This window comes from Moschus berezovskii, chromosome 4 (assembly GCF_049115385.1).
Source record: "Moschus berezovskii isolate FMDL1 chromosome 4, NW_MosBer_1.0, whole genome shotgun sequence".
Lineage (NCBI taxonomy): Eukaryota > Metazoa > Chordata > Mammalia > Artiodactyla > Moschidae > Moschus > Moschus berezovskii.
In genome coordinates this window covers 104,002,459-104,020,993 of record NC_142463.1, presented here as the reverse complement: position 1 = coordinate 104,020,993, position 18,535 = coordinate 104,002,459, and the positions used below count along the sequence as shown (strand labels likewise).

The 18,535-nt window shown below is 49.1% G+C and overlaps 1 protein-coding gene across 5 annotated transcripts; it reads right to left on the bottom strand.

The window, feature by feature from the left end:
- Positions 1-5,520: 5,520 nt before the first annotated feature.
- On the bottom strand, positions 5,521-16,642 carry PLEKHO1 (pleckstrin homology domain containing O1). 5 transcript variants are annotated; one of them, XM_088835719.1, is made up of 6 exons: positions 16,507-16,642; positions 15,219-15,365; positions 10,883-11,023; positions 9,960-10,064; positions 9,483-9,584; positions 5,521-8,154 (listed from the first exon to the last, which is right to left on the bottom strand). In XM_088835719.1, the coding sequence occupies exons 5-6, from the start codon at positions 9,489-9,491 to the stop codon at positions 7,450-7,452; spliced, it is 714 nt and encodes a 237-aa protein (XP_088691845.1). In that variant the 5' UTR covers positions 9,492-9,584; positions 9,960-10,064; positions 10,883-11,023; positions 15,219-15,365; positions 16,507-16,642; the 3' UTR covers positions 5,521-7,449. The 5 variants fall into 5 exon arrangements, with proteins under 5 accessions (XP_088691845.1, XP_055258848.1, XP_088691848.1 ...); XM_055402873.2 differs by lacking the exon at positions 16,507-16,642 and adding an exon at positions 16,027-16,379; XM_088835722.1 differs by lacking the exon at positions 16,507-16,642 and adding an exon at positions 15,845-15,954.
- Positions 16,643-18,535: the final 1,893 nt, after the last annotated feature.

Sequence of the window (18,535 nt, the reverse complement as noted above, 5' to 3'; positions counted from 1 at the left end):
CTGTGTTGTAACTTAGCCCCAGTTGACATCCTGGCAGCCAGAAAAGGGGATGGAGCAGATCCTGGTGCCTGCCACCTTTTAGGGAGGGGCCTTTCCTGGGGACACGTGGTGCTAACTCTTAATGGAGAGGGGCGGGCCACCTTTGAATGGGTAACCAAAATCTTCTGGGAGGTCTACCATCTGAGGGTACCAGATGTCCCCACTCTGTGTGTCAGGGTTCCAGTGTAGGTTTTCCCTGAACTTGGCTCAATAGATCTACTTTGTCTGGAGGTTCTAGTTACCTGCCTCAGTTGGAAGTTCATCTTTGAAGTTCTACGTGTCTGCTAGTTTCTGGGTTGAGCTTTCATTCTTTATTACTCTCTTAATGGCAGGAGAGAAGAACCAGAGAAGCCTCAGGCTTTCACACTTCATTTCAGTTGGTTGGTAATTGCTTTTCCTTATCTCCCTGTGGATGCCAAAGCAATTGAGTAACTATCAGCCAGTTTTCTTGTCCTTGTATGAGTCATTTCCCTATCCTTTTCAAATACCTGAATCATTTCACTGGCTAGAAGGTCCCCTCCACCAAATCATTCTCCTGAGTTACCAGCAGTGAAAGTTTTTCTGGCTGGAGACTGGTTCTGCCTCTCTATAATTTTTCCTTTAAATTTTGCTTGCAAACCAAATGGTTCCTTCTTTAGTTCCTGTCTCTTGCAATACCTTATCATTTATAGGTAAGAAAAGTTTATGAGTACATAAACTTTTCGGTATGTTTTCTATCTTCCTAATACCATAGGTGACAGTTTTATAAATTATTCCACCACTGTTTAACACAAGGTAACCCTTTCTCCAGCGTCCAATAGTAATTTCCTCCCTGTTCATCCAGCCTCTACTAATAGTCTCTTGGCTGCCCTTCTAGCCTCTGTTGGCTGCCTGATCCCAATGCCAATGTCCTGTGTTTTAGGTTTTAATTATGGCAGTTTCCCACTTCAAAGTTTCAGTTTCTACTGCTAAATAACAAACCACCCCAGACTTAGTGACTTTAGACAGTGGGCTGACTGGATGGTTGGTCTTTGGTGTCGAATGGTGAGCTGCATTTAGCTTGTGTTTGCCCAGAGGCTTGAATCCTGGGATGGTTCCGTGTGGTTTCACTGCCTCTTCCCCTATGTGGTCTCATATCCCAGAGATGCTCGGCCAGGTTTCTTACGTGCAGCTAAACTTTAAGAGGGCCAGAGAGGAAACTGTAAGAGCTCTTAGGGCCTAAACTCTGGAACTTATACAATGGCATGTTCCTCTGGCCAAAGCAAGTCACAAGGCAAAGCCAGATTCAAATAGCACTTGGAGAAACAGCAATCCTTCTTGAGTAGGGGAAGCAGTAAACTCACAATGCAAGAGCATGGAGGGAGGTTGATTCATTGAGGGTCACTACTTAAGGATCTACCACACTTAAGGTGCCTATTAAAATGGACTACTACTCAGTCATAAAAAAGAACGAGATTTTTCCCATTTGCATCAACATGGATGGACTTGGAAGGAATTATGCTAAGTGAGATCAGTCAGAGAGAGAAAGACAAATACTGTATGATATCACTTATATGTGGAATCTAAAAAATATAACAAACTATGGAATATAGCAACAAAAAAAGCAGCAGACTCACAGATACAGAGAACAAAGTAGTGGTTACTAGTTAGGGGTAACAGAAGAGTGGGAGGGTGGGAGATACAAACTATTGAGAGTAAGGTAGGCTCAAGGATGTATTGTACAACACAGGGAATATAGACAATATTTTAAATTTGTTAATAGATCCTATGAGTTCTCATCACAAGGAAAAAAAAAAAAAAAGATGGGACTTCCCTGGTGATGCAGTGGATAAGAATCTGCCTGCCAATGCGGGGGACACAGGTTCCATCCCTGGTCTGGGAAAAGTCCACATGCCTTGGAGTAACTAAACCCGTGAGCCACAACTACAGAAGCCCGTGCACCTAGAGCTTGTGCTCTGCAACAGAAGAAGCCGCTGCGATGAGAAGCCCTCAGAACACAACAAAGAGCAGCCCCCACTTGCCATAACTAGAGAAAGGCCACACACAGCAACAGTGCAACCAAAGAAATAAAAAATAAAAATAAGTTATAAAAAACAGTGCCTGTTAGACACCCAAGTAAAGGAGCCAAAAAGTACTTCACTGTAAGTGCCTTGATCCCAGAGTTGGGGGTTAGGCCAGGAAAGCAATTGGGAATCAGCACATAGCTTTGATGCTTCTGTGCATCATCCTGCCCTGCAAGTTCCTGGTTGCTAAGGCAGAGTGCTAGTAGACAGCAGCCCTATGCACAAGGCTGGGAGAAGCCTAGGGGAAGAGGAACATTGTGCTCTCATGGTGGCTCCAAGTCCAGGTCCCCACTCGGGTGGAGTATTCCACTAGTCCTCTCCTTCTTCCTGCCAGAGCCTAGGCATTAGGGATGAGGTTAGGATGACTGGCTTGCACGCAGAGGATGTAGGACAGGAAATCATTCCACTGCCTTGTCACCTAAAGAAAGGAACCCAGGAAAATGGGGAAGAAGCCATCCATGATGATCTGCCCAATCTTTTTTTTTTTGCTGTTCTGCATTTGCTGCCAGGTAGGAGCAATTTGCAAAAGCAACCATATTCCTATTGTTACCACCTCTGACCACTTCCTCTCATTCTTCATCCAGAAGATAGAAGTTTAGACATCATTGCAAGATATATTCCCTTGTGGATCAGCTGGTAAAGGATCTACCTGCAATGTGGGAGACTTGGGTTCGATCCCTGGGTTGGGAAGATCCCCTGGAGAACAGAAAGGCTACCCACTCCAGTATTCTGGCCTGGAGAATTCCACGGACTGTATAGTCCATGGGGTTGCACAGAGTTGGACACGACTGAGTGACTTTCACTTCACCAAGATATCTGACATCACTTTGTTCAACCCAAACTGATTTCCCTTATTTTAGATTTTTCTGTGTTTCCTGGGAGAAGGGACTGTTTGCTGTCATGATTTTACTAGCAAGAATGAGATTGAATCTAGTATTTTTGAAAGAAAGAGGTGACTTCAGAGCTATTCCAAACCAGCAGGAAAGACAGGGGAGATAAATCCAACTTGTCCAAAGGAGAAGGCAAAGAGGAGGAGGGAATGAGTTGGAGGCTGTTTTGCAGATCAAGGGTTCTCTGTTGCCTGCTCCTTCTCTGAGTTACTCTTCTTCATATTGTCTTTATGAAAATTAACACTCCCTTATGTCCCTTGTTTCTACAGCTATATCAACCTCTCCATCCTGATAACTTAGGAGAAACCGGGAATCTGGATTCTCCAATTGCTCCCCAACCTTCATGTAGTTCTCTCCACACTCGTTAACTCTCCAAGAACTTATTTTTAAACTGGTTTTGCTAATTTTTGCATTCTCCCCAAGCCTGCTTTCAAGAAAGCTCAGGCTGGGGTTGGGGTTGGGGTTGGGGCGAGGCACGTACACGAGTTTCTGGCTCCCTCTCTCATTTCCTGAGCTGTGAGCTGGGCTGTACTAATTGACCTCGAGGGTCTCAGCTGCGCTAAGTTGGGTGTTTGTTAGATCTCGTTAGGATTGTAATTAGTGCAGAGAATCTGGGTCACAGGCAACTGGTTGGATTGATGATCTCAGGGGCATGAATAAAGGCGGGGAATAGCAAACAGGTTCCTTGTTTCCTGGGTGGGATGAGCTGGGGCAGGGAATGGTGGGACTTGTGTCATACACACAGACACAGGGTCGCGTGCAGAGAGGCGCTCAAGCTCTTAGGGGTGCACGCCTGTGTGTGTATGTGTGGTGTGTTCCCTCCCGCATTTACTCGGGTTTCTTTCCAATCTCTCCATATATGGTGTGGCTCTAGAGCAGGCTGGGGATTGGCTGCTGTTGTTGGGAGACTGGGAGGTAGGAAGAAAGCAGAAAAAGGAACGAACCCAGCAAGGGGAGGGAGTGTGAAGGGAAAGGGGCTGTAGCTGAGCTTCTTCAAGGGTTGAGAAATGGGCTGGGTCCCCTTGCCCATAAGGTTTAAAGAGGGGAGAAATTCCCTGGGACTGCTGTTTTGTGGGGAATGAGGTACAGTTTACCGTTGCAGAGGGGCTGTCAGAGGGTAGTTGTTTCCCCAGGGTCAGCATGGCATGGCTTGTGAAGGCTGGAGCCGGAGTAGAGAAATTTGCTATCCACCCCCCACCCCACCCCCGGCCTTTTCTTTTTGCCCTAAACAACCTACAGCTCTGCTGTGGAAATAACATGCAAATTCATCAGCTTTCCAGGTCAACACCTCAGATATTCTTCCTAATGGAGGCAGATCAGGACTGCAGTTCTGTTCCCCAAACCTCTACTTAACAATTTAATGGGAGAAGAACAGGAAAAGTTGAGGAAAACGTCACTGAAACAGGAAACGGCATTTAGTTCTTTACCTGCCTCTGTCCCTCACCCCGTTTCAACTCTGTCCTGGATCGCCTCATCTCCTTGCCTGGTGCCTCCCAAAAGATTCTCTCTTTTCCAGTTCATTTGTGGAAGAAAAGAATATAACAAAGATGCTGGAAGAGAGGGAAGGAGGAAGAAAAACACACGTCCTGAAAAATGTCAGCAACTCTGTTGTAAGCAGGTTGCCCCATATCCACTACTCAACCCACCCATTTACCCCAAACCACGTGACTGGGAAGACGTAGGGGAAATATTGCAGGTAAAGAAACTGGAGTGATGGAGCGAGGGAAGAGGGGCCTGGGAGGAGGGGAAAGCTAGAGTTCCAGCACCATCATCCTTCAGCCACGGCGCTCCTGCTCCTGCTTTGTTAACTGACATCACAGGAGCAGCCCACCAACAGGGTATACTCTAAGATGTTTTTCTAGCGGGAAGCCTGGCTTTGTGCTAAGCTCTGAAATTTCTGAAGACAGGAGCTCAAGCTCTCCTCACCCCACCGTTCTATCTGTAGCCTCTAGCACAGTACCTGGCATTCTCTCCTTGAAGAAACGCTATGGGCACAGTCCACGAACTGGGCCAGCCTGTGAACCAGGGTGCAGCGACAGTAAGCTCCTCCTCTAAGCCTCATTTAGACTGCACTCCCACCAGCTGAGCTGCGGTTAACAAGACACTGAGTCAAACCAATCACAGCAGCAGCTGCCACAGCTGCTATTTACCAGACAGCAGGCATTTGACATACATCTTTACGCTTCCATTTTGCAGATGAGAAAACTGACACTTGGAAAGCTTGTGCCTTGCCCAGGGCCTCATAACTAAAAAGTCAGAATTTGAACCCAGATCTGTCTGGTTCCAAAGCTGGCCTCATTTTACTACCACCTTGTGGCCTGGTTTTGGGGCCTGAAGAGCCCAGGAGTCCCGTGCCCAGTTCTTAGTTTCCTGGGGTCCCTGGTCTTTCTTTTATGCTCCTCCTCACCATCCTCCTCCTCTCCACTGTCTCCCTTGATCCTCAAGCTCCCCTGGGAGACAACAGATAATTGGCATGTTGGGATATATATGTCACTCTTTTGTCTTTTTCTTCATTATGTGGGAGCAACAAAGATTAAAAAAAGGGAAAATGCTGGTAAAATAAATTTATAGGAAGATGCAGACTTATATAAAGGAAGTAAATACCATTTTAACCCAGACTGTGACAACGGGTATATCTGCTGACTGTTTAGGTGAGTAAAGCTTGTTTGGAGGAGAGAAGTCTGGAGACCCAGGTTCCTCACCTCCTACCCCAGGAGACTCTGGGAGTAACATGTAGGTGGCACCCTGGCATACTCTCCTCACTCAAAGATACACCTAATTATGCAACGACAGGATAGATCTAGGAAAAATCTTCATGACTGAGGGTGGTGGGGACCAAAAGAGTGTGAGAATCTCTTTCCTACAGATGTTCAACTTAGATTCCACCATCTTGCTTACGGTGGGTTATGGAGTAGTCAGAGCACAAGAATGGCAATTGAGGGTCTTGCCCAAAGGATTTTGTTTCCCTCTTACCCATCCTCCTGAGTGTCACATGAGGACAGTCTTGTGGCCAAGATGTCTAGTTTGTTCCCATTTTCTCCCCTTCCTCCCTCTCACCCTTAGGGGAGCTCCAGGTTTTGGCTCCTGGAGGTTAGAGGAAATCTAGGGAAGAGGATAAAGAAGCTAACAAGCGGTCTGCAGTTGACCCTTGAACAACCCAAGTTTGAACTGCACAGGTCCACTTACCTGCAGGTATTTTTCAATAAATACTACAGCACAGCCTGTAGTTGCTTGAATCCTCAGATGCAGAGGAACCACGGGTATGGCGGTTAAGTTAGAAGGTGGATTAACCTTTGGATTTTTCAAGTGTCAACTGTATTTCAAAGGTTTTTTTTAACCCTTTGATTCAGGGGGCTATCTGTCCCCTTCTTTCCAATAGTCATTCATATCTTGCCTTTATGACTCATCTCTTGACACTATCACTGTTATTAACTTGATCTTAGAAACTTCAGAGGAAAGAAGCAATCAAAAAGGCTCCCCACAGCCAAGGATGCAGGGGAGCCTGGCGACTCCAAAGGTGGTCGGGAGGATGGTGGTGTGAGCATAAAGATGTTTTTCTAAAGCTGGGGCTTGATTAATATTGGAAGCGAGGTTTGAGGAAGGAGAGGGAGAGGCTACAGGAAACCCAAGCTTGGCCGAAAAGAGGAACCCGGGCACATATTTGGTTTTCCCCTTCATCCTATGCATCACAAGTCAGTTTCTTTTTTAGTTTGGTTTTCTGTTGGGTTGACTCTCCCTGGTTCTCCTGTGCTAGGTGCCCCCAACCAAATCCAAACCCGTCCCCTCCGTCCAGGGTTGTTTTTCTGGATCGGGAAGGGTGTGAGAGATGAAGGGAAGAAAGACCTCACATTAAGAAAGCTGGGCAGCTTGATCTCAATCAGAGACTGCTACGCAGGAGAAGCCAGTGCCTGGTGGGGGCCAGGGTCAGGGAGGATTTTAATTGCACAAATCTTCCTTGGGGCTGGGATAAACTTCACTTCTGTGTGCGTGGACAGGTGGCACTGGCTCCCACATCTCTAGAGTTGAGCAGCTGAAATTTCACCCTCAGATTGAAAACTTGGAATGGGACGACAGAGAAGGCCCCTCCCCTGCCCCTCTAAACTTAGGAGCCCAAACACATGGTTGGGAGCAGCAGGTTATTCCTCACCACACCTCAGAGGGTGTGTGTGGGTCAGATGGTCAAACTGAGCCTTCATAACCCTCTCTTCATCCAGGTGAAAGCTTCTTAATATTGCTGTAGGGGTCACCTGCTCCTCACACCTGAGGCAGTTTAGGGCTCAGAGACAGACAGCGGGGAAAGAAGGAAAGGAGGTTGGGAAATAAGGGCTGTAGGAGGGTCAGGTAGCAGCAAGAGCAACGAATTTGATTGTGTTTTTGTTTTCTTTTTTGACTGAGGTAAATAAAAAAGCTTTTATCCTGCAACACTTGGAGATAAGAATCTGTCCACCCCCACGAGTTCTAGACTCTGGCACCGGCCTTCACATCAGGCTTTTCCGGTACTGACTGTGCTGGGTGGTCTGTCTGAGGTGGGAGTCAGGGGTCTGCAGGTCCATCTGTCTGTACAGGTCCCTCAGCTCCCTGACCTCCTGCAGCACCCTCTTCGCCTGGCTCCAATTCGATGATGCCTCTCCCAGCAGCCGCTCCGTCTCCAGCAGCAGCTGCTCTGACTCAGAATCGGGAGGAGATCGAGGGGGGTCCTTGGCCTTTCGTTTCCCGTCTCCCAGTCCCTGAACCTCTGCCAGCAGCTCCTGAGTCTTCTCCAGTTTCCTGGCTACCAGGTCCTGGATCCGGGACAGCTGCCCCGGGGGGGGTGGGATGGGGGTTGGGGGGTCCTCAGCCCGTCGTTGGAGGGTGTGGGCTGGCGCAGTGTCCCGCTGAGACAAGATCTCCTCCAGGGAGGCACAACGGCTTTTTTCTGTGGCGGTCAACTTCTTGGGTGCCTGTGGGGTGTAGGTGGCCCCCTTGTCTGGCTTTTCCCAAAGTCGGGGAAGGCCGCTTGCCCGGTCTGAGGAGGGCTGGATACGGTCTGAGTCTGCTCTCCGCCGGCTGCCTGCTAGCTGGGCCACAGACTTATCCAGGTCGACCCGGAAGCTCTCAGCACAGGAGGTGGGCTCCTCAGGGGAAGGGTCTTCCTCCTGGATCAGATCCAAGGTCAGCATCCCATCCGAGGTAGAGGTTGAAGCCTGGGGAGGGAGAGAGCGGGAAGGAAGGGGGTAGACTGTCATCCATGGGCATTTCAGGACCGACTGCCTGAAAGAGAAGCAAGCTGGAGTCATTTCCCTCCTCCACGTGCCTTCCCTGAATGAGAAGCCCCCACTCATGACAGAGCCCTCTGACTTTGTTTGGTCTTTCTTATTCCTTTGATGGTGATTTAAACTTAACTCTTTCACTTTTCTGTGATTTAAAGCAATTTCTCTTGCTTGTTTCCCTTATTTTCCACTTTACCACGAGCTTCCTGAACAGTGTCTTTTCCTTCTGTGTTGTGGACTCTCAGCATCAACTGGGCCTGACACACACAGGATGCCTGGCCTGGCAGGGTAACTGTTCCTTTCTTCTGTATCCTCTGAGCCACACCCCTCAACCCCCTCTGCTATTTGGACCTCAGAACCCCTTGCCTTTAAATAAAACTTGTTCTATTTCCAGAAAATTCCTGTAATTTTTTACAGGGTAAAATACTGTAATTTTTTAAAAGATAAAAAAGTAACACTTAAATTATTCAACACCTCACATGTATTGATACACATGTTATTTCAATCATTCCTCATAGCAGCCCTTCACATGGGCACGATTTCAGCTGGAGGTGGGCAGCTTCAGCAAAGCTGATACCAACCCAGTTTTGTCTGACTGCAAAGCCCTCACTCTTTCTACTATACCTGAGTGCCTCATTCCCTAGAGACTTTGAGTTCGGACAAGTGAAAGAAAATCCTTGCTCCTCTAAATGCCTGCAATACATAATGCTCACCTGTCAGGATAGTTAGCCACTGGACAGCAGCTTACACTGCTTCATAGTATTCATCTCTTCTATTTCTCACTTTGCTTGTGGGTGTATCTCATTTTCCTCAAAGGATGCTAAATCTACTAAGGCATCCGTGTGTGCTAAGTCGTTTCAGTCATGTCTTGACTCTTTGTGACCCCATGGACTGTAGCCCTTCAGGCTCCTCTGTCCATAGGATTCTCCAGGCAAGAATACTGGAGTGGGTTGTCATACCCTCCCTCCAGGGGATCTTCCAGACCCAGGGATTGAACCTGCATCTCCTGCATTGGCAGGCGGGTTTCTTACCACTAGGACCAACTGGAAGCCCCTGTTGAGGGCACATCTTTCAAATTCACAGTAGGTACTAAATATATTTGGTTTGGAGGAATCGAGAAAGGGAACAGGGTGAAGGGACTTTCCTAGCTTTTGACCTTGGTACACAAATGCCTCTGGTTGGCTAAGATACAGTCCCATCTGAGATGAACTGACATGGAGTTAGCCCTTCAGCAATTTTTACTTTCTTACAGTCTTACATACCACAGCCATTAGGTGTCCCCGAGTCGGAGGGCGGCGGGAGTGCTGGATTTTTGCCCTGTCTCGAGTAGGGTGGGCGAGATAGCTGTCCTCCTCAACGGTGACCTGAAGAGATGCACTGTGAGTCATGGGTGCTATTCAGAGACTCTGAGTCCCAGACCAGCTTCCCCCGAGGCCTGAACATGCCTGGACTGGGAAATAACCCCCAGCTCAGGAACTGCTCCTGAGCAAATCCAAGGGCAAGGGATTTATGGGACATGAAGGGGCTTCTTAGGCTCGCTCATGCATCGGAAAGCGGGGAAACAGGAGCTGGCAGAAAAGACTTAGAAGCTAGGAGAACAGGGCTTTCAAAAGGGAGATAAAGCAGCAGAGCTGGTGGGGAGCTAGTAAATGGGGCCTGCACCATCCTCTTCCCTCTTTAATGAGTCACCCAGCTCCCTGTGCCTCAGTGTTCACCTCCCCACAATTAGCCCCCCTAACCTCATCCAAGACGCGGTTCTTGGCTCGGGTGATGGCGGAGTTGAGGGCATTGATCCATGATTCCTTCTCTTCCGGACTCACTGCCAGGAAGATCAGGTTAGGTGCCTGTGAGAAGATTCACATTTCAGTCAGGGTTTTTATAGAGTTGGCCTAACCTTGACAGTGAAGAAATGAGAAGTTAAACTTCATTCTCTTAGACCCAGCTCTTGGAAGGAAAGAGATTCTACTTCTGGAGTCACCTGTAACTTAAGGAAATCAGCCTCTATTTCTGCAAAATGCCCTTGCTTGGAGGCTGTTTTAAAAATGACCGAGGAGCTCAGAAGGGTACTGGATATTAATACAGCACTAGGAAATGGCAACCCACTCCAGTATTCTTGCCTGGAGAATCCCAGGGACAGAGGAGCCTGTTGGGCTGCCATCTATGGGGTCGCACAGAGTCGGACACGACTGATGCGACTTAGCAGCAGCAGCAGCAGAGATAATTAGAAGAGGTTTGGTGAAGGACAGGTACTAAAGATCTTTAAATGTCTGAAGCAATAGAATGTGACAGGAATGGCTTCCCTGGGTTCCCTCAGACAAGAGAAATTAGATTCAGATTCCCTACCACGGAACAGGGAAAAGTGGCTGCTTCCCAAGAGAGGGGTGTGTGTGTGTGTGTGTGTGTGTGTGTGTGTGTGTGTGTATCCGACAGAGACCGAGAGAGAATTTTTGTAGCTGGACAGTTTAAAGGCTGGCTTGCCTGGAAGGAAGGAAATGGCCACCATATCCTCAGATTAAATAATAAAAGCTGGTGGGAGAGCAGAAATTCAGGGCCTCTGAGTCAGAGAACTGAGAGAGATCCCAAAGGGGAAGGTGTTCTCCTCTGGCCTCCACACCCCTGACCCGGTCCATGTTCTAGGGCCAAGGTGGCAGCAGGAGCATACCGTGTTCCCGGGCTGTTTGGAGTGGGCAAGAGTGAACTTGCTATGATTCTTCTTGCTCCTGCTCTTGGATTTCCGGAGCTCTTCACACTTCTCATAGTCACTCAGGTCAAACACCTCTTGAATGTTTTTCTCATCTTTTACCTAGGGGAGGATGGGAGGTGAAGTGATGAGGATTAAAATTACTTAGTCCATTCTCCCAAATTGTTAGTTTAGACCCGTCTTAAGAACCAGAAGAAGCCTGAGAAGGGAGGGATGACAGGATAGGAAAGGGCTGGCCTACCCAAGGCTCATAGAGGCCTGATAGTTGGGGGGGACCCCAAGTCCTGATTCCTTGCATGGGTTTCCATTTAAACTCCTTTCCCAACTCCCCTCAGCCAAGCTACTCTTTCCAGAACCCCGTAGGTCTCTTCATTATGACTCCTACTTTGTCCTTCAAAGGACACCGTTACAGGGCTCATACTTTAATCCTACCATTCCGAAGTAAGCAGACCTGGATGGCCCTTGATTGTCCAGAGAAGGTAAAGGCAGAGCCAGCATTAGGGGATGTCTGGAGAGAATGGAGGGCCACCTCCAGCCTCCCCTTTCTTATGTATATGTTGATATTTTCTTACCCTCATTTAGCTCTTTCCTTAAATATATTCTATTATGATGAGACTCATCTATCTCTTTCATTTCAGGAGCTTTAGCACCACAGGGACAGCCACCCCTGTGTTCGGTTTGTTCAGATAGGGTGAAAAATACACCTGTAGTTCCTACCCCACCTTATTCCTTCCAAGGTACCATGACAACCCAATGTAGCTCTTGCAGGCTTGAGAAGCCACTAAAGTCATCTACTGTGCTCTAGGCAAAGATACGTTTATACTCTCCCTGGAGGACTACTTGAAAAGAGTGTTCTGCTAACTCTTCCTATGATTCCAGTTTGAGCCATTACGATCAGGAAGTTCTTTCTTGTGTCTAAACTGAGCCCTTCCTGCTTGTAGAATCTATCCTGTAACCGGCTCCAGCCTTAGCAGCTTTATCCATCATTTGGCTCTTAACTCTCTTGCTGAATGTCTAATGAAAGATCATAACTCTGTCTATATCCTCTGACCCCACAAAGGGAGCGCCACAAAGCAAATTTCACTAAATTTCTGCCAAGGTCCGTTTTAAACCCCTCAGGGATTTTTTCTCTTCTCCCCTGAGGTGTTCCCATGGCTCTGGCCCTCTGAAGTTGTGATCTGGCTTACAAGAGGAGAGAAGACTTTGTCACTGGTCCAGACGGAGGAGTTGGTGATTAGAAAATCCTTTCACCCTCTGCTACTTGCATCTGAGATTGGAAGACCCTGGGGAATGAGCCTGTTCATGTCTTCCTGGGATGAGAGATGACAACCACCAGCACTTGTTAAAACTAAACAGGCAGAAGTAGTGTCATATGTTCCTTGGATGGCATCTATCCTCCCTGACTGGAATTATTTCACAAAAGAGTCCCCACTTCACAAATTCTGACATAGGAAATGTGAGCGTGGAGGTGACTTCATCTGTCTGCCTGGTTCTCTCTTCCATCCCCCAATCCGTCTCTGTTCTTTCATCTGCCCATCCTTCTGACTTGCTGCTGGACCCAGGGGACACAGGCCCATTCAGGTGAATGGCCTCTCATACACCCACCTTTCTTTGTTTCAACAGGTTGTGGCTCCTCCAGCCTCTCCCCTATCCTGGCTTTGGCTAGGAAGTGACAGGGGCCTTGAAGGATTGTGGGTGGAAGTGGACAAGATGCTGGTAATGGGTATCCAGAACAATTCCCAGAAACAGGGGAGCATGGATGCAGGGTGGGGCATCGCTCCTCTCCCCCTCCCTCCGCAGAGCTGAGACTATCAGCAGAGGCCAGAAATCTTGGAGAGGAAAGTGCTGGGTGTGTGTATGTAGCCAGGGGAAGAGAGTTACTTGTTTCTGTTTTCCTTAGGGGAGGGGAAGGGAAGGGAGGTATTCTGGCTTGGACATTGATAAGCAGCTCAGGGGAGCAGGAGACACTGACAGAGGTCAGCCCTACATAGGGCAGGGGTAGGAGACGGGGTAAGACAAGCAGTGAGACACGTATTCCAGTGCCCAGGGAAGATGGACAGCTCCAGGACCCTAGTTCCCCACTGTATTTTTTCCCCCCATCTAATTCATACAGTCATTTATAATTACCACCCACCAAGGTCAACCCTTTCTTTCCCCTGATTCTTTGTCCTTAGGCCACAGAAAGGAATTTTCCCCATGCTTGCCAAAAAAGATGCCCTGAACTCAATTTCCTCTACCATGAGGTCTCCCGAAGGTCTAGTTTCTGTTCCTATACATCAGCCCCATAGTCAAAAAGTGCCCTTTGACTGAGAATGAGAAGAACAGTTATTAACAACAAATACAGAATGATTTCTTTGGTCGAGGCAGTTGCAGGAAAAAGACTGGTGCAAATTCTAGGACAGAGGGTTAGGGATTTCCTTGCATTAACATGTAAATTACAGATATCATAGTACATTTTAAAAAATTCTTAATTCTATCGGCTCTGGAGCTTTCAGGAAGGGGACAGGATACAGCCCCCATCCTTGATCAGTTTCACCTTTAGCTTAGGCCTCTGAAGCATGGAAACTGGCTCTAAAGAAGAGTAATACCAATAGGCTTGTTCCTCTTCCTATGCCTTCCTCTGCAGTGGGCAACTGGCCCCATGACTGGTCAGATGTTCCTGACTCACAGGACACCAGACATCCTAGGCTGAGGTCATTCCATTCTTTCCCCTGTCTCAGTACCCCTTCCTCCACAAATAAGGGTCCGTCACACTCTTTCATCCCCAGACTGTTTTTTAGATTGGTACAAATGAGAAAAAAAAAAAATCTTGTTCCTTCTACCCTTTCCCTGATCTTTTTCCCCACTGACGTGTGGGAAGTTCTCCCTGATTGCTCACTAGAGTTTCCTGCCATTATGAAGTTCAGGGAAGACAGGAGATACACTTGGACACTTGCTTTAAAAAAGAAAAAAAAAACTAGAAAGTCAGCAAATTGTGAAAAAAAGAAACTTGGGTAGGATTTGGGGTTGGGTAGAGGTGACCCTTAAAGATAAATTCTCCTGTCAAAGTGTTTTCTCACCTCACTCCAACACCAAGTTCTCAGCTTAGTGTAAACAGCAAGGTTTAAATACCCTTAAGAGGGATCTCTTGGGCCCTGGCATAGCTTAGTTCTTTCTTAGCTGCTTCGGTAGATGTTCTGTTCAAGATGAATACTTTCTCCAGGACTGTGTGTGTGTCTTGTTTCAATACCATAAAAGGATTTATTTACCTAAATATAGTCTAAGCAGAAAGCAGAAGAGGTTAGAACTCAGGGAGGACTTCCCAGTTAGCCCTTGGTGAGGGAACTCACCCTCACCAGGCACGGGAGGGCCATCCTACCAGGGGAACTCAGGACAGTCTCCTAGGCAATGCTGACACAGTCGCAGAGATAGGGACTGGAATGACTTCTAACCCACGGAGGGGCAATTTCAGTTTCTCCACATTCCTATGTGTTATTGAGCCCAAGAATTAGTAATAAAACAGAGAAAAGTTTGGATTCAATATGTGGGCTCAGGTTCTGACCCAACGTGGACTGTTTTCATTTTAACTATAGGCCCAAAGACACAGAGACATGCAGGGGTTCAAAACTCCACTCTCCCTTCTGATATAACTGGGGGACAAGTGCTTGGTAGGAAGGAACGGAGGATGAGTTCCTTGCTTCTTTGTTTTTAAGTGGAGTGGGGGTGGGGAACAGAGAACATGTTAATTAAGGACACTGGCTTCAAGAGAAATAACTGCCACTTACAAATACTCTACCTGAGGTCATGTGAGACTGCCTCTGGACTGTATGTGTGTTTTCTGTGATTTGGAGCAGCTGTACTGCTGATATGACTTGCATATGTCTCTGTGAGAGACAGGAAAGGGGAGGCTAGCTGGGCTGGGGGGCAAGGAGGAGGGAAGAAGAAGCTGAACAGGGTGTTTCAGCAGCAACAGCAAAGAAAAAAGAATCCTACGGTCAGCTCGAGGCCAGGATAGGGTAGGGGACAGTAGGAGACACTTAAGAGTTTTGGGGACATTATCATGGTTATCAGAAAGGTATTATCAAAGGGAAATCTTTAAATGAGATGCAACTTCTAATTCTAACTCGGGTCTTCTCACTGAAGGGCGACCTTTCTCTGCAGGTAAGATGGGGTAGAGGCCAACTGGACCAATGAACTCGCTTTGGGAACAAAATGAGGAGTGAGATAAGGGGGAGACAAGAAGTACATATAAGACCCCTTCGGAAAGACCAGGTCAGGACTATGAGAAAACTGGGTAGTTAGCGGCAAGGGCACCTACCTCCTTTTCAGAGATGTAGAGCTGGTCCCCTTTCAGCACCACGTAGCGGTTTTTCCAAATCTCCCTGAAAATCCCTTTCCCGCAGAATTTCCGGACCCAGCCGACCTTCTCAGGCGGTGCACACTGATGGTTTCCATCCTGAGGCCCCTGACCCGCGAGTCAGATGAGAAGCGCACGGTGAGGTGGTGGCAGCCTTCTCCTCCCCGCGTTCCGTCCCCCGCGCCCTCCCGACTCCCCGGCCCCTTCCCCGCGTCCGCCCCGCCGCAGCCGGAGTCGGGGAGCCCCGCGTTCGCTCCCCACTTCCTCGAAGCCTTTCACTCCAAGGGACTCGCGTCCCCACCGCTCCCCTCCCCCTGCTTCCAATAAACAGCTGGAACTGCCCGTGCCCGGGGTGGGGGCCGGGCTGGAGCCGAGGGGTGGCCTCCGGGGCTCGCCGGGCCCCCGCCCCAGCCCCCTCCCCGCCGCGCCGGCTTTACGGCATTTTATTTCTCATTGTCTTCTCGCCGCTGCAGAGCTTGGTGCCAGCGGCCGCCCACCGCCCGGGGAAGGCGAGGCCGGGGGTCGGGGCAGAAACTCAGCCAAGTTAACCCCCGGCCCAAGTAAACAAACAAAAGCCCCCGCGGTACCTCGTCGCGGGCCCGGCGCGCCGAGGCCGCAGCCAAGGGGGCCGGCGGCCGGGCCGGGCTGGAAGCAGGGGGCCGGCGCGGCGTGGCCCCGGCCCCCAAGCCGGCCGCCCGCGGGCCCGACGGGGCCGGGGTCCTCGGGGCACAAAGTCAGCGGCGGCCACGGGGCGGGCGGACGGACTCACCCTCTTGGCGGAATTGTTCTTCTTCATCATTCCGGGCTGCCGGGCGGGCGCCGAGGGGCGGCCCCGCGTTGGGGGCCGAGGCCGCTTCGAGGGGGCTCCTGCCCACGGGGAGGGTGCGCAGAGGCCCCCGGCGCCGCCGCCGCTCCTCCCTCCCTCTCCCGGACGCTCCCCTTCTTTGTAGCTCCGGTTACACTAAAGGCCGGCCTCCCTCGCGCTCGCACACACACGCACGCCTGCTCCCCGCCCCTCGGCGCCCTCCATCCCGGCGCCCACGCGGCCCGGTCCCCCGAGCGCGCCCCCGCAGCCCGCCAGCCCGGCCCGGCGCGGCCGCTCCCCCGGCCCGGCGCGATGTGGGCGGCCCAGCCCGCGCCCCGCAGCTCCATCCACCCGCCCGCTGACGTTGCGAGTTCAGAATAAAGGGCGAATCGCCGAGCCGGAGAGAGTGCGCTCCCCCCACACCCTCCTTTGTTTCTGACTCACTGAGGGTGAAGAAGACAGACCTACACCCCGCCGGGGAGCGGCGTCTGGGGCGGCGGGGGGACCCAGACTCGCACGGACGGCCGGAGCGAGAGGTGGAGCCTGAGAAGACCGCCCGGGCCGACCTGCCGAGACGGCCGGCAAGGGGCCGATGGAGCGGGTGATGGAGAGACAGGCAGGTTCATAAAGACCGGCGATGACCTAGATCGAGATCTTCTCCCTTCCACACCCCGAACGAAAACAAGAGCGTGAGATGGGAGGCATCCGGAATTCACACGCCCTAGGTGGTGGAGTAGTGGTCTGGGCAGGTCAACTGTTGGGGAAAAGTTTTATGCTTCGGAGGGTACCGATGTGTAGGGGCTCTCCGCGGAAGAGAACTTAATACACATTTCTTCCAGTTTACAAATCATTAGGCCTGATTTGAGCCTCGGGAGAACAACCCTGTGTATGAGGTAGATATTATGATCTCCGTTGCATCGAGAGAAAAGTGACATACAGAATTTGCAGACACATTGTAAGTGCTGGAAGGAATAGAATTCTTGTCTCCAAAGCCCTGATCTGTTAGACAAAGTGGCTGTAAATATAAGCACCAGGTACGGCTTAAACATCCTGCTATCTGGTGTGTCTCCCTAATGCACTGACATGTAAAAATTCCACCCTGTCTGCCACGATGCCCAGAGGAGGCCCTGGCTGGAGGAAACTGCTGATCACTCCTAAGCCGAATCTGCCTCGGAGCCCACACATCTTGGTGACTTCCTTTTTCCCCTCAGTACACATTTAATGGGAAGAGGAGAGAGGAAACCTAGTTTGGGTACTGGTTTCATCACTGGTTTGACCTCAGTTCTTTGGGCCTCAGTTCCTCTGTAGGAATTGACTGCCAGTTCCACCAATAGGAAAGATAGGGGAATACATGAGATGACCCATGAAAGTCCTTTCAAAATACAGTATTGACCTCTAGGGCTAATTACTAAATAATAATGAGCTAACGAACACACTGCCTAGCATATGGCAGGCACACAGAAACTTCCAAATGAATAAAAATCCCTGGCACAGAGAGCAGAAGAAAGGAAGAACCTCTTTTTCAGAAATGTCTCAAGATTTAAAAAAAAAAAAAAAATGTTGGCCAAATTGAGGAGTGAAGTGGTCTTGGCTTTTTCTGGTATCTGTCAAATGAAGGAGGGGTCTTCTCTCTTTTTTTTTTTTTTTCCAGCTCCTCCGTTCTCCTGAATCCAACAATATTCCTCTTAACTTCTTCTCATTTACCATACTAATTTATTCCTCTATTTTAGACTGATATAGAAATGTGTCCTTTCAAAATGCTCTCATATATAGTTTCTTTAAATCTTTAGTGCCACCTTGTGAGGTATAAATATTATTTCCACTTGGAAATGAGGAATAAATATTATTCCTACTTGGAAAATGAGGAACAGGGCATGACACATCAACTGACTTGCCCAAGTTAACACAGCAAGTTACTGGTTAACTAGGTTAGAATCCAGGTTTTCTGACTCCACAAAGCCTGTAGGCTTTGTGCACATACACAGTCCCCTTCTAACCATCTCTGTTTTCCACCCTCCGTGGCAAACAGAAGGGGGAAAAGTGGAAGCAATGACAGATTTTATTTTGGGGGGCTCCAAAATCACTGTGGAAAGTTGACTGCAGCCATGAAATTAAAAGACGCTTGCTTCTTGGAAGGAAAGCTATGACAAACCTAGGCAGCATATTAAAAAGCAGAGACGTCACTTTGCCAACAAAGGTCTGTATAGTCAAAACTGTGGTTTTTCCAGTAGCCATGTACAGATGTGAGAATTGGACCATAAAGAAGGCTGAGTGCTGAAGAATTGATGCTTTCAAATTGTGGTGCTGGAGAAGACTCTTGAGAGTCCCTTGGACGGCAAGGAGATCAAACCAGTCAATCCTGCAGGAAGTCAACCATGAGTATTCATTGGAAGGACCAATGCTGAAGCTCCAATATTTTGGCCATCTGATGCGAAAAGCCAACTCATTGGAAAAGACCCTGATGCTGGGAAAG

What these genes read in the sequence shown, in the direction of transcription:
- PLEKHO1 (XM_055402873.2), bottom strand. Translation starts at nt 16,056, where the DNA reads ATGATGAAGAAGAACAATTCCGCCAAGAGG. An exon ending in TCTACATCTCTGAAAAGGAG is followed by an intron (nt 11,024 to 15,218) that starts GTAGGTGCCCTT and finishes ATCCTCCCCTAG; the next exon opens with GTAAAAGATGAGAAAAACAT. An exon ending in GGGGACACCTAATGGCTGTG is followed by an intron (nt 8,155 to 9,482) that starts GTATGTAAGACT and finishes CTCCCTCCCCAG; the next exon opens with GCTTCAACCTCTACCTCGGA.